Raw genomic sequence first — 12,532 nt, 5'->3', positions numbered from 1 at the left:
GTTGTGATGTAATATGTGAATATGTCAGTGCATGAACTTGGCTGCTTTTGTCTCACATTTATCTAGAAAGAAAGAAAAAAAAAATCACCATCAGATGTGCGTTATAGCACGGAACAGTCTGAGAACATAAGCCTCCATTTGTTACTATCGTGAATCACTGGTGGATTCATGTGGATATTCCTCCAATCAGAGGGAAAAAAAGATGGTGGTAATTTAGATGGAGGTGCATTTGAAAAGAAAACATTTTAACAAATCAACACCCCACCCCTTCCCCCAAATTAAAAATAAATAAATTTTAACGTCATATAAAAGTGTTTAGGGCTCATACAGGTGATTTTGCTGCAGATAGAATCTGTCACAGCATGTGTGCAAACGAGAAACACCAAAATCAACCCCCCCTTTCCTGAAGTGTCCGCAGAAAGCAGGCTGGTCGGGTGCCGTCGTCGTTGACGTTGCAGGCGGCGTATAGCGGAGACGCAACGCCGGTGCCAAACCTTCACCGAATTGAATTAACGATGTATCACTTTATTCTTACCACCATAATAATACCCCCCCACCCAGCAACTAGCTGCATCGCAACGTGCGTGTGCGGGTCATCGAGGCGAGGGAGGTAACCCCTGCATCCCTGCACCCTGCACCCCCCCCCACCCCACACACACACACACACCAAGCGCACTCCCACCGCTGCGCCGCTGCAGAGTCGGATCTGTGGGAGAAATATGGCCAAGCAGAGAGGATCTGGTTCTGAGTGCTGAATTTTGACCGGATCATCTGCAGGGCCCGTTACATAGTACCACAGGTATTGTAGCCTTTAAAATAAGATTAGATGATGATGCGTTTTAATCTGAAGCGTTGTTGTTACCCAAGATTATCCGGTTTTATACATGCACGTGATTAACTACGCGCGTAATCGTTGACTTTTATTAAGTTTTCCCAATTTTTTAAGAGGGAATATTGGTGGCATCACACATGAAGAGAGATGAAATTCATCTCTGAGACTGCATGGAGCACTCAGGGTATAATCAGATTTCTCGGTTGTAATAGCGCCCTGTGAGAGCTGATACAGTATTACTGACTAGCATATTGATCCTGGGATGTATGAGAGGGAACTCATAACTTAATAGTTATAGACGCAATGGAGCCTATTCCCTGAAATGGTTTTCACATTTTTAACAGCCCAGGTCCTCCCTGTTTGCATTTCTATGAATTACTGGAAAGAAAAATAAATAACCTAACTGTTGATCATTGAGGTTACTGAATGCACGATTGGCTTAATAAACATGTTATTACTAAAGTTTTAATTTGAACTTTTGTTCTGTCCTGTTTTCTCTCCTGTTCTGTTGCTTTTCACAGACAGGTCTGCCTTCACCCGAACACCACAAGATTGAGGCGTCAGTATCTTTATCGTGGTCCAAAGTGGCCCCACCCTGTCTGAATCCTGCACTTCTCACCTTCCTCCAGCATGACGGTTGCTACCAGCGACCCTGCGGATGAAGCTGCTGCACATCCGGGCCAGCCTCATGACCAATACGACCCAGAGCCGGACCACGAATGCTGCGAGAGGGTCGTCATCAACATCTCAGGTTTGCGATTTGAGACGCAACTCAAAACCCTCTCCCAGTTTCCAGAGACGCTATTGGGGGACCCAAAGAAAAGAATGAGATACTTTGACCCTCTCCGGAACGAGTACTTTTTTGACCGGAACCGACCCAGTTTTGATGCTATCCTGTACTATTACCAATCAGGAGGGAGGCTGCGCCGGCCTGTTAATGTGACCCTTGACATTTTTTCAGAGGAGATCCGGTTTTATGAATTGGGTGAGGAGGCTATGGAAATCTTCAGGGAGGATGAAGGTTTCATAAAGGAAGAGGAGCGTCCTCTGCCAGAAAACGAGTTTCAGAGACAGGTGTGGCTGCTGTTTGAATATCCAGAGAGCTCGGGTCCTGCTCGCATCATTGCCATCATCTCTGTCATGGTGATTCTCATCTCCATTGTCAGCTTCTGCCTAGAGACACTGCCAGTTTTCCGAAATGAAGAAGAGGAAAGGTACAACTATCCATTCCAGTCCATGTCTAACGTCACCTATATCTCCGACGGTACAACGTATTTTACAGATCCTTTCTTCATTGTGGAGACCCTCTGCATCATATGGTTCTCTTTCGAGTTCCTAGTTAGGTTCTTTGCGTGTCCAAGTAAAGCTGGATTTTTTGGCAACATCATGAACATCATTGATATTGTGGCCATCATCCCCTACTTCATCACCCTGGGAACGGAGCTAGCGGAGAGGCCAGAGGACAGCCAAGCAGGTCAGCAGGCCATGTCGTTGGCGATTCTCCGTGTCATCCGGCTGGTTAGGGTGTTTCGTATCTTCAAACTGTCACGCCACTCGAAGGGGCTGCAGATCTTGGGACAGACTTTGAAGGCCAGCATGCGTGAACTGGGCCTTCTCATCTTCTTCCTGTTTATTGGCGTCATCCTCTTCTCCAGCGCCGTCTATTTCGCCGAGGCAGATGAACCGCAATCCCAGTTCAGCAGCATTCCTGAGGCCTTTTGGTGGGCAGTGGTTTCCATGACCACCGTGGGCTATGGAGACATGGTCCCAACAACCATCGGGGGAAAGATTGTGGGGTCTCTCTGCGCGATTGCTGGCGTGTTGACGATTGCGCTGCCTGTGCCTGTCATTGTGTCAAACTTCAACTACTTCTACCACAGGGAGACCGAAGGCGAGGAACAGGCACAGTATCTGAACATCCCAAGTGTGCCTAAAGCGAGCTCAGCTGATGATCTAAAGAAGAGTGGCGCACGGAGCGGCAGCGGGTCCACTCTGAGTAAGTCCGACTATGTGGAGATTCAGGAGGCAGTAAACCACAGCACTGAGGACTTTAGACCAGAGGGGATGAAAACAGGAAACTGCACCCTGGCCAACACTAACTATGTGAACATCACTAAGATGCGTACAGACGTATAATGTGAGCTAAAGTAGATGGTTAACCTCAGCTGGGGTCTACAAGGAATGTACAACTGGGAGGATGAAGCTATGACGTCCCGTACTGATCGGCTTATGGCTCCCGGTTTAGGAGTCCAGAGCAGACAAGTCAGATTGAAAAAGGTTACTAGAGAGGACTCCAAGTTCTCAAGCATCCTCTGGCTCACGTATGAGAACTGTCTTATATAGGACTTTTGCATGGAGTTAGTCCTAGGTGACAATAGCTGTGCTATTCGCTAACAGTAGTCAAAATAGTAGCCTAACCAGTAATAATCAATATTAGTAGTATAAAGGGATCAATAGTTTCTACCTTCTTGCTCAAACTGCCTTCAGGAGAAGATGCACAGCAACAATAATTTAGGTCAGGTCAATATTTACTTTTAAACGTAAGCTAACATTTTAACTTGTGATTAAAAACACGCCATACGATCAGCACCCATGAGCAGCTTCAAAAAAAAAAAAAGCTGCTCCGACTGCCAAGTTCCTGACTCCAATGAAAAATTATCACCAAAATCACAGCTGTTATGTCAAGGGAAAGTTGAACTGAGCAATGCGGAGCAAGTGATACTAGTGTGCTTTTGGCCAAATGGTCATTTGTTGATTTCTCTGTTGGAGAAGAAGCCTGAGTGCGCTCACATTCCCACCAGGACCTCGTCTGACGGGGTCTACTACACAAGCTGGTGGCGTCTGTGGAGGATAACAGACAGATGACAGTATTGTGCTGTGGTTCTAGAGCACAATAATACACCGACTTCTTTTTCCTGCCATTTATTCTTGATGAAGTTCAAGTGAATTTGTAGTTTACTTTGGCCTTGACTGTGTTCTTTACTTTGGGCCAAACTCGGGAAGCAGTTGGATTGAGTCTCTCTAAACAAAGTGGATGTCTATTTAATCTTTTCATGTGTGTTTATTTGATTGTTGCATTTTTTTGTAATGACGTGATGTTCTTCTCACCCACATTTTTATGGTGAAAATACCAAATGTAAAAAGAAAGTGAATATTTTCTTTGTTGGGTTCCAAGTGAGTGCCTATTTCTCCATCTTCGTCACCTTTAAGTGTCTCTTTAGTGAGCAGCTGGGTCAGAAAGTCCAGTTCAACACCACTGTGCAGAAAAATGTGGCTATTTTTGACTTCATAGCATTCCATGTTTCCAAAAATAGAGAAAATAAGGTTAAGGAGAAAACTAGTCTCAGATTTTAGTTGTTTTATGTCAAGATTGAAATACAGCACAGATCAAATTTCATGGCAGCAAAAAAAAAAAGTACCAATTTAAGACGTGTATTATTCAGTCTTGTTGGTTAAGAGGAGAGAAAAAATGTCATCATTTTAAACTGTTGTAAGCGTGGTTATAATATCCATAAAACCCCATTAGCATTGCAGATGAAATTGATTGCTCTTAACTGATGAAAGTGATATATCATTTTAAATTGTCATGCTTTTCTTTCATATATAATTCCCTTCTTAAGCAATACGTCAAGACTATGAAAGCTTGTCTGCCTCTGGAGCGAGCACAACGAGACAAGAAAAATATATCATTTCATTGTGTCTTATTGTTTCTCTAGTTGAGATATCAGGTGACTGGCGACTGTCCTACCTTATTTTTTGGATACAAGTTGTATTCAATTAACTCAGTATAGTATTTATTGTCAAATTTTGGCACTTGTGCAGTTTTAAGCAATCATTTCAGTGGTGCATTCTGCTCTCGTATTGCAAAAATAAGTTACATGTCCATCAGAGTTATCAAACAGATGCTATTCCACTATTGTAGTGCTGCATGTCTGCTGAAGTACTCATCATAGCATGAATTAGTAAGACTAATCCAAAAATACTGAAGCAATGTATTCCTATATCTGCAGAGGCACTGGAGTTATGTGCAATATGTTTTGTGAAATTCAAATGTCCTTTATGACTGTATATATCATTGCTTGCATATGCATCTTCTTTTCATTACTGTGTGAAAATGAAATACATTTGGATTGTAATCAATGTGAACTATTTACCCCAGAGGGGTACACTGAAAACTGAAAATTAAAATTAAGATAGCTAAATAATCTCAAGGTAAAATGTAAACTCATGTTCCTCTTACTTAAGCTTTACGGTCTTTGCAGTCTGTTGCAGTGACAACTCTGTAAGAACAAAACAACAGCTCATATCTGCTACTGGTCAAGTAGATGCACAAAGATTCAAACAGGCAGTCACTCAGAATTTTAGCTCAGCCAAGTGTATCATAATATTCCAGGGAGGGTTTCTGAGTGCCCTTATCTTGGACATACAGGTCGATCATGTGTAATGTTGTCCATGCATGTATGTTAGTGCGAGATGGAATGAAAGAGAAAACGAGTGAGAGAAATAGAAAGCTTTCAGTGAGTGTAGTTTTTGTGAGACAATGCAACAGACATCGTTTGAGACACTGCTCTTTTGGAATCTATGTTTGTGGTTCTCTGCATATTGTATTCCACTCTAGCATTCTGTTTACTGCCTTTTGTATATACAGAAAATAGATGTAATATATTAAACAAAGACAACTGAAAGTACTGTCTTGCTTCTGAGATAAGCCGCGGTATCAGCCGGGGCCAGTTTCTGGGAAATATCGGACTGATAATCAAAGTAAGATAAAAAATAGCTCACGACCCTGTTTGCTTTGTATTCTGTTGGGGTTTTTTTTCTGTTGTGTACTTGTATTTTTCTACACTGCACTTGTGTACTGCAACACCTATGTGACTTTAAGCGTCGTCTGTACTGCCACCTTTTTCTGCTCTCGAGACCAAGCACACAACTGAACCGAGACTTTGTCATGATGGATCTGTCTTTGACAAACCGACAGGAAATATCAGGATGATCTCACATAAGGAACACACATCTTTTGCTGTGTTCCACAACAAAGGATAAGAGGACACCTGACGTACACACATGCTGGACAGTATAACACCCACTGCCTGTTTAGACACACACCTATATGGACACAACTCCTGTGGCTCTGTCTCAATTCATAGCCACAGTATGAATGGACATAAACCCACTGTGGTTGGTGAATGCACATAGCCATGTAGAAAATGTATGTACAATGTAAGAGTGCTTTCAATGATGTCTTAAAATGCCTAAAGCTTCTGCCATGTATAGATTCCTGTGTAGCATGGAATCAAAGTGTATGCTCGCTCAGTTAATCCAAGAAACTAAATTTGTGTAGTAGGTGAACCGTCTCTGATGTTCGACGCGCTGCAGGGAACAAGGATGGAAATTTGTTAAGAAATGAAAATGGAAATATAATTTCTATGAGAACTTAAACTTATTTGTGTCATGAGACACTGTATAATTGAACCGTTGTTTGTTTTTTTTCACTATGTTTTTCTAAATGAATGATGTTAGTGGCTCACTTTTGAGCCTCACACAGTGCAGGCCTTGGTCAAATAGATTCTGTATGTATGTCTCAATACATATTTACTCCAAGATAACCCCTTTCCAACTCTCCTTTTTTTTCTTCCACATAATTGTCATTCTTAAATGTGCTGGTTGAGATTATGTTTGACGGTATTTCGGTCGTGAAAGAACTCGACAATCTGTGAAAAGACTTTTTTTGTTCTACCTTGTAAAGAAAAAGACTGAAGCAAGAAGCAAATTGTCCACTGGTGCACATGAAAGAAATGTGGATCTGAATGTGTGCTGGGTTCTACAAAACAGACTAATAGAGAATACAAAGAGAGATACTATCACCATTCCAGAGAATTGTAAAATATAAAACTATAATAAACGATGATGGTCTTGGCAATAACATCAATATAACTTAATGATAACCTCAAGCTACTGTGGTGTCTTCATTATGCAATGAAAAGGGTTAATTTTCATGAAAATTAAGGCAAAAATCAATATTGCCACGTGTGATTGCTGCATTTTCATGGCAACCAAAATCATCTGTTTTCATCACTTGCTGTTTTTCACAACTAAAGCTAAGAAAAAAGTGCAGGTACATAAATGTTTCTTACAAGACTGAAGTTGTTGGAAGCACCAGGGAATAGTCACTCACGTCCATTACCAAAGGTATATTTGACTATTGACCCTCCTCTCCTTGTGCCAGACTTCTCTTCCCCTCCATAAGTGAAGCTGATGCTCTCTGTGGTCTACTGCAAAGCAAAGTGGTCTATTTATAAAAAATTAAAAAAAACAGCCAGAGAGAAAGTGAAGCAGGGAGAATGAAGAAGAGGAAGAAAGCAAGATGCTCTTGACTGCTGATCCAACTGCCAAGGACAAACATTTGCTTTATTGGTACCTTTTCATGATTTTAACTTTCTCCAGGAGAATGAAATGTTTGTCTCTCCTCTCTTTGTTTGTCTCCTCTCATCGCTGCTGCTTCAGTTTCTCATTACATTCCCTCACTATTGTTTGCACCTCTTCTCTTTCATTTCCCACCTGTTTTCTCTTGTTCATCTCTCTCCATCTCCACCTCTGCAGCAGCTCTAAGTACTAAACTATTACAGAGTGATTCTCCTGTCAAGACTACTAACTGAAGTATGGTGCTCTCTCGTCTAACCCTCTCTTTTGGCTGAGTTCTGTAAAGCAAGTCAACATTCCAGGTGACCTGAGGATAATTGTAGACTAATTGTTGGCTAAGCTACATGTCAGCTAACACACATTTCTGCTCCATCTCAATTAGAAAGGTCAATGAGGTTGCTCTTTATTCTTGCCCTGACATATTTATTTGTGTTGTAAACAACGTTCATAAAATTATCTAAAGTGACCAGAAGAAAAATACCTTTTGATCCAATGACAAAAATGCACACGTTGCACGCTGTATGAAGCAATATCGACCAATGACTGCCTCACTTGCTCTGAATATTGAGCCGCTGCACTATGAGCTGATTTGTAACCTAATACCCTCCCCAGTTAATGGCCTGTCAACCTGAACTTTCTTTATTACATACAATTTTCTTTAAGGGAACACACACACACACGTGTGTGTGTGCGTGTGTGTGTGTCTTTTTATTTGTATGACTGGAAAACCCCTATATTACCCCCCTCCATCCCACATATAGCAGGTTTCCATCCTCTTAAGTGCAATACCTCGTTCTTTCTTTAGGCTGTTAAAATGTCTCAAGGTGGTGTATACTGATCGATTTGCATTCGAAAAGTAATGTTATTGTTGGCTAAATACCATGTGTTTGTTCGTGTGTGTGTGTGTGTGTGTGTGTGTGTGTGTGTGTGTCTGTGTGTGTGTAGGAGGGGAACCCCTCCACATTACCCTCCTCCATCTCACATAAAGCTGGTTTCCAACCTCTAAGTTCTCCCTTTAGGCTGTTAAACTGTATATTGATTAATTGGTATTAGAAAAGTAATATTGTCAAAATACCATACACTGTATATGTGTGTGTGTGTGTGCGTGTGTGTGTGTGTGTGTGCGTGTGCACATTCACATGTACAGCCTCTTCAAGGGGAAGAGGACGAAGTGTGAGATAAAGAAACCCGTCACTGGGGAGCTTCAGCCTGTCAATGCCTTTAATGAGCTGAATTGATTTACGCTCGTGCCCTACATGCTGCAGACTGTATGTACCCCCCCCCACACCCACACCCAACATACTTTTATTTACAGCCAGCACAGTAATTCAAGAGATTGCATTATTGTGTCTGTAAAATGGATTTACAATCTGAACGAACTGCTCACTGTGAGCTGTGATTAACAACACAAAATTCTCAAATTAAATACTTTCTCAATACTTGCAAAATATCCTGTCCTGTCCTGTCCTGAGTCCTGTCCAAAACAATATATTTATATATATAGAATTTTTGCATTAACTCTTTTCTTTAATCTCAGTACAATTTAATTTCCTTTAGACCATTAAATAAATAAGGACACCATACAGTAATGCTAATGTGATGCAAAGGAAATAGATTATCATGTATATTTTTACCCATGTTATTTCTTTAGGTTCCATATGTCTGTTGTTCTCAGAGAAACAAAATGAAGCATGTGAAGAATGAAGAAGGCACAGAGTAAAACGTTGAGATGCGTCACAAATCAACACATCACAAACAATGACCTTTTGTGAAAAGACTCCCAACAACTATGTGATAAAATACTGTCATTTGGTCAAGAAATTTGTCTTCTGCTTCTTTCAAAAATGCTGCATAGCAAGAGGAAACCAGCAGACGTACATAAATATTCTTGAGATGACCTCTGCACGCAAAACTCCTTTAGACAGTTGAAGGAGGAAATAACACTAACAACTCAGCTGAAGGAGGGGGGGGGGGGCACAGAGCCTTACTGCTTTAATTGACTGAAGAGATGAAGCCAAGCCTTTTACAAACGGTCCAATTTCATTTTATTTGTAAGATATAAACTTAGATACACTTCAGGGATCATTTGTCAGGAGTGTGTAGCCTCTATTTGATTGGACAGATGATGGGAGATTTATTTTAAGACTGACTTTGCCCAGTGACACACAGATGAGTAAATCAAATGACACAAACAAAATCATTAAAAAAAAAAAGATTCCATTCTTGTCATCCTGTCTGCCCACTAATGCTGACGACCAGGCATACAAAAGTCTTGTGTGTAAACTCAACTCAGACCCTTCACTGGTCAACACAATGAATACTTTTGATTAAAAAAAAACAAAACTTCTATAAATAACATTTGGTAAATGCAATTACCAAACTATAACCCTTTAAAAATAAAAAAAATATTTATCTTACATGAAATATAACTTAATAATCTTTAAAAGGTTAAAGAAAATCCTGTAATGTCTTGAAAATAAGGAAATAATTTGTTAAGGGTGGGGTTATGACTCACATGCAGAACACCAGAGAAGAAGTTTGTATTCATAGTTTTAATTAAAAATAAAGAAAATCGAGGACAGCAAGGAACAGACCAACAAGCAAAAATCTGGGAAACACACAAAATCTCAAAAAGTCAGCAAAAACCTGAAGATTGAAAACAATCCCTCAGTGAACTGAGGTGTGGGTCGAGTTTAAGTAGGTGGAGCCTGATTACAGAATGGGAAGCAGGTGGCTGTAGAGACACAGGTGACCGGGATGAGTGGATTGAGTGGGAGCGAACCCAGGATACAGAAGGCAGGAGGGAAAACTGGAACTGGGACCATGACGTCATCACTGAAATAAAAAACAGAAAAAAAAGAAAGATAATAATTTATTCGTTTAGCAGTATCAGCTCTACTATTGTTTTCTGAATTACAAAAAGGTACACCAGCAGTTCTGTGGGAGACAGTCGGGCTGTCCAAAACCGTTAACATCCAGGATGTGAAAACTCCCATGTGCCAAAATGGCAGAGAGAGAACGTACGCTTTACTAAGTATAATAATAGTCACCGTAGTGATGAAACAGGCAAATGATACTGACTTCCTCTCTTTACCTCTACCCAGTCATTACTCACAGACATGATATGGGGGGGCTGGAAATATCCCATCCTCATCTATAATTCATAAACTCAAAACTGCTCTACAATCCCTCTTGGTCTTCTTATTCCTGTTCTGTATTAGAAATGGTAGTAGAAGCCTAGTGGATGAGAAACACACACACACACACACACACACACACACACACACACACACACACACACACACACACACACACACACACACACACATAGAGAGAGAGAAAGAGACATACACAAATCATCACTTTGTTTTGTTCGTAATACCTTTTAGTGTATTGATCAAGTGTGCATCAGAAGTGGACGACATAATGGGGTGGTGATTGGAGAGCATTAGCAGTCTGTGCTTTGCTTTAGTAAGTGTATCTCTAACTCAACTGTTCATTTGCTCTCCCTCCATCCGTGTGGTCCCCTATGTTCGAACATCCAACATTTGAATGCAACATTTTTCTCATACATAATTAGTATTATAGCATCCTGTAATGTGTTACAAACCTGTAAGAACATGTGGAAAGTGTGTCTGGACAGCTTTGAAGCAGGGAGGAGGAGGCTGCCACCAGATTTGGATGAACTCGTGAAGAAAGATAAAGACATTAGTGCCAGATTAAAGAAAAATATACTGAACAAAGAGGCTATTCTTGACAAAAAACAAACATCATTGATAAGAAAGCACCAGTGAAAATTAATTATACGATCTTGTCATTTTCTTTAACTCTCAATAGCTGCCATTACCCTTGTTCTGTTTGGCATATTTTTGTCATCTATTGGTAAAATAGACAATTGAGCGAAAGCTGGCTGTAACAGCTTTGATGGATAGGATCAACAAAAAGTGTGCATGAGAGAGAGATGGCATCAGGTCTTAGAAACTGAAGTGAAGTCCGACCTGCTAGCTCCGCAGCGCGTTCGTTAAGATGATCAGGGCATACAGATGACTCTTGAGACGATGGTTGGAAGTTCATGGTACTTACCGAGCTCCGGGTCGTTCTCCAATACTACAGAACAATGGTGAATGCGGTACGAGAAGGACAAATTCTTATCTCAAGACAGTGGTATCTATACTGTTAAAGACAGGCATGATGTCACATGACTCTTTTACAGGAATACAATTAAATTCAAAGGGACAGTCTGAGAAACAAATACAGTGAAACAGACAAATGGTGAATGCATGATAACCTCAGGGTCCATAAACTACATCTTGAAAGGCTGGGAAACTGAGGTTATTTAGCAAGTGTTGATTGTATCCTGTGAGCAGACCTCATTTACAGTTAAACAGAAGAACCAAGTGTGTGTGTGTGTGTGGGGGGGGGTAAATCCTGTGGAAGGATTTCACCAAATGTTCTTCTAACCCTAAAGGTTAGGAGGTCTTGGAATGTTATCAGTATTTCATATGCAATAAACCAGAACAACAACCCTGGAGAACAAAACTAAGGGTGAGAAGATGACCAAAGGATTTAAATGCTATTCCCATCTAAAGACCTGAACAATGAAATTAAAATTTCCTGCAAAACCTAGACTGGGCTTCCAAGAAGAAAACTGACATTTATAAATTAGAAAGTTGGAATTATCCAGACTCGTGTGGTGTGGAATGCTAATCACGAGATGTGTGTTGTGGAGTTCATTTGGTCTATGAATAGAATTCTCTGAAAAACATTTTAGATGCTATACTGACAACAAAGTGCAGTGCCATCAGAAACCTGCAGAGGGCAGCAAACTCACTGTTCAACTACTGGGACTCCACTCGTTTCACTCAAAGTCAATCAATGGAGTCAGACCCCACAGCCTCATTCCCAGTCTTAAACTGTTGGGGTCATCTCTGTGCCAGAGATATCCACATAAACGGCACGATGGGAGAGTATTATGACAGCAAGCAATGCAGGGAATCTGATTTTGTCAGGAGGAATTTATCTCTTTGACCTCTGGAGCCCTCATGAATGGCAGCATAGGTTCTCACGTATTTAAAATACACGAAGAGCCTCCGAGGCAGCTATGTAAGTAAAATGGCTTTACAGAATTTAGGGCTAGATCTAAGAATAGGTTTACAATCATAAATCAACACTTACAAGCTCATATGTACAATGGAAAATTTGCAAGTTGCACATATCTGACACTGACACAGATCTTGTGAAAGGAATTTAACTGAGGAGCAACGGACTGATTAAACTGCA

At 40.8% G+C, this 12,532-nt stretch overlaps 1 protein-coding gene across 1 annotated transcript; it reads left to right on the top strand.

Annotated features, from left to right (window-relative positions):
• Positions 1-1,462: 1,462 nt before the first annotated feature.
• Positions 1,463-2,968, top strand: kcna2b (potassium voltage-gated channel, shaker-related subfamily, member 2b). Its single transcript, XM_068336006.1, has one exon. It carries the CDS (start codon positions 1,463-1,465, stop codon positions 2,966-2,968), a length of 1,506 nt encoding a protein of 501 aa, XP_068192107.1.
• Positions 2,969-12,532: the final 9,564 nt, after the last annotated feature.

Source organism: Antennarius striatus, chromosome 2 (assembly GCF_040054535.1).
Source record: "Antennarius striatus isolate MH-2024 chromosome 2, ASM4005453v1, whole genome shotgun sequence".
NCBI lineage: Eukaryota > Metazoa > Chordata > Actinopteri > Lophiiformes > Antennariidae > Antennarius > Antennarius striatus.
The sequence above is the reverse complement of the archived record's forward strand: the minus strand, read 5'-3'. Positions and strand labels throughout refer to the sequence as shown.

Coding starts and splice junctions, on each gene's coding strand:
- kcna2b (XM_068336006.1), top strand. CDS start 1,463: ATGACGGTTGCTACCAGCGACCCTGCGGATGAAGCTGCTGCACATCCG.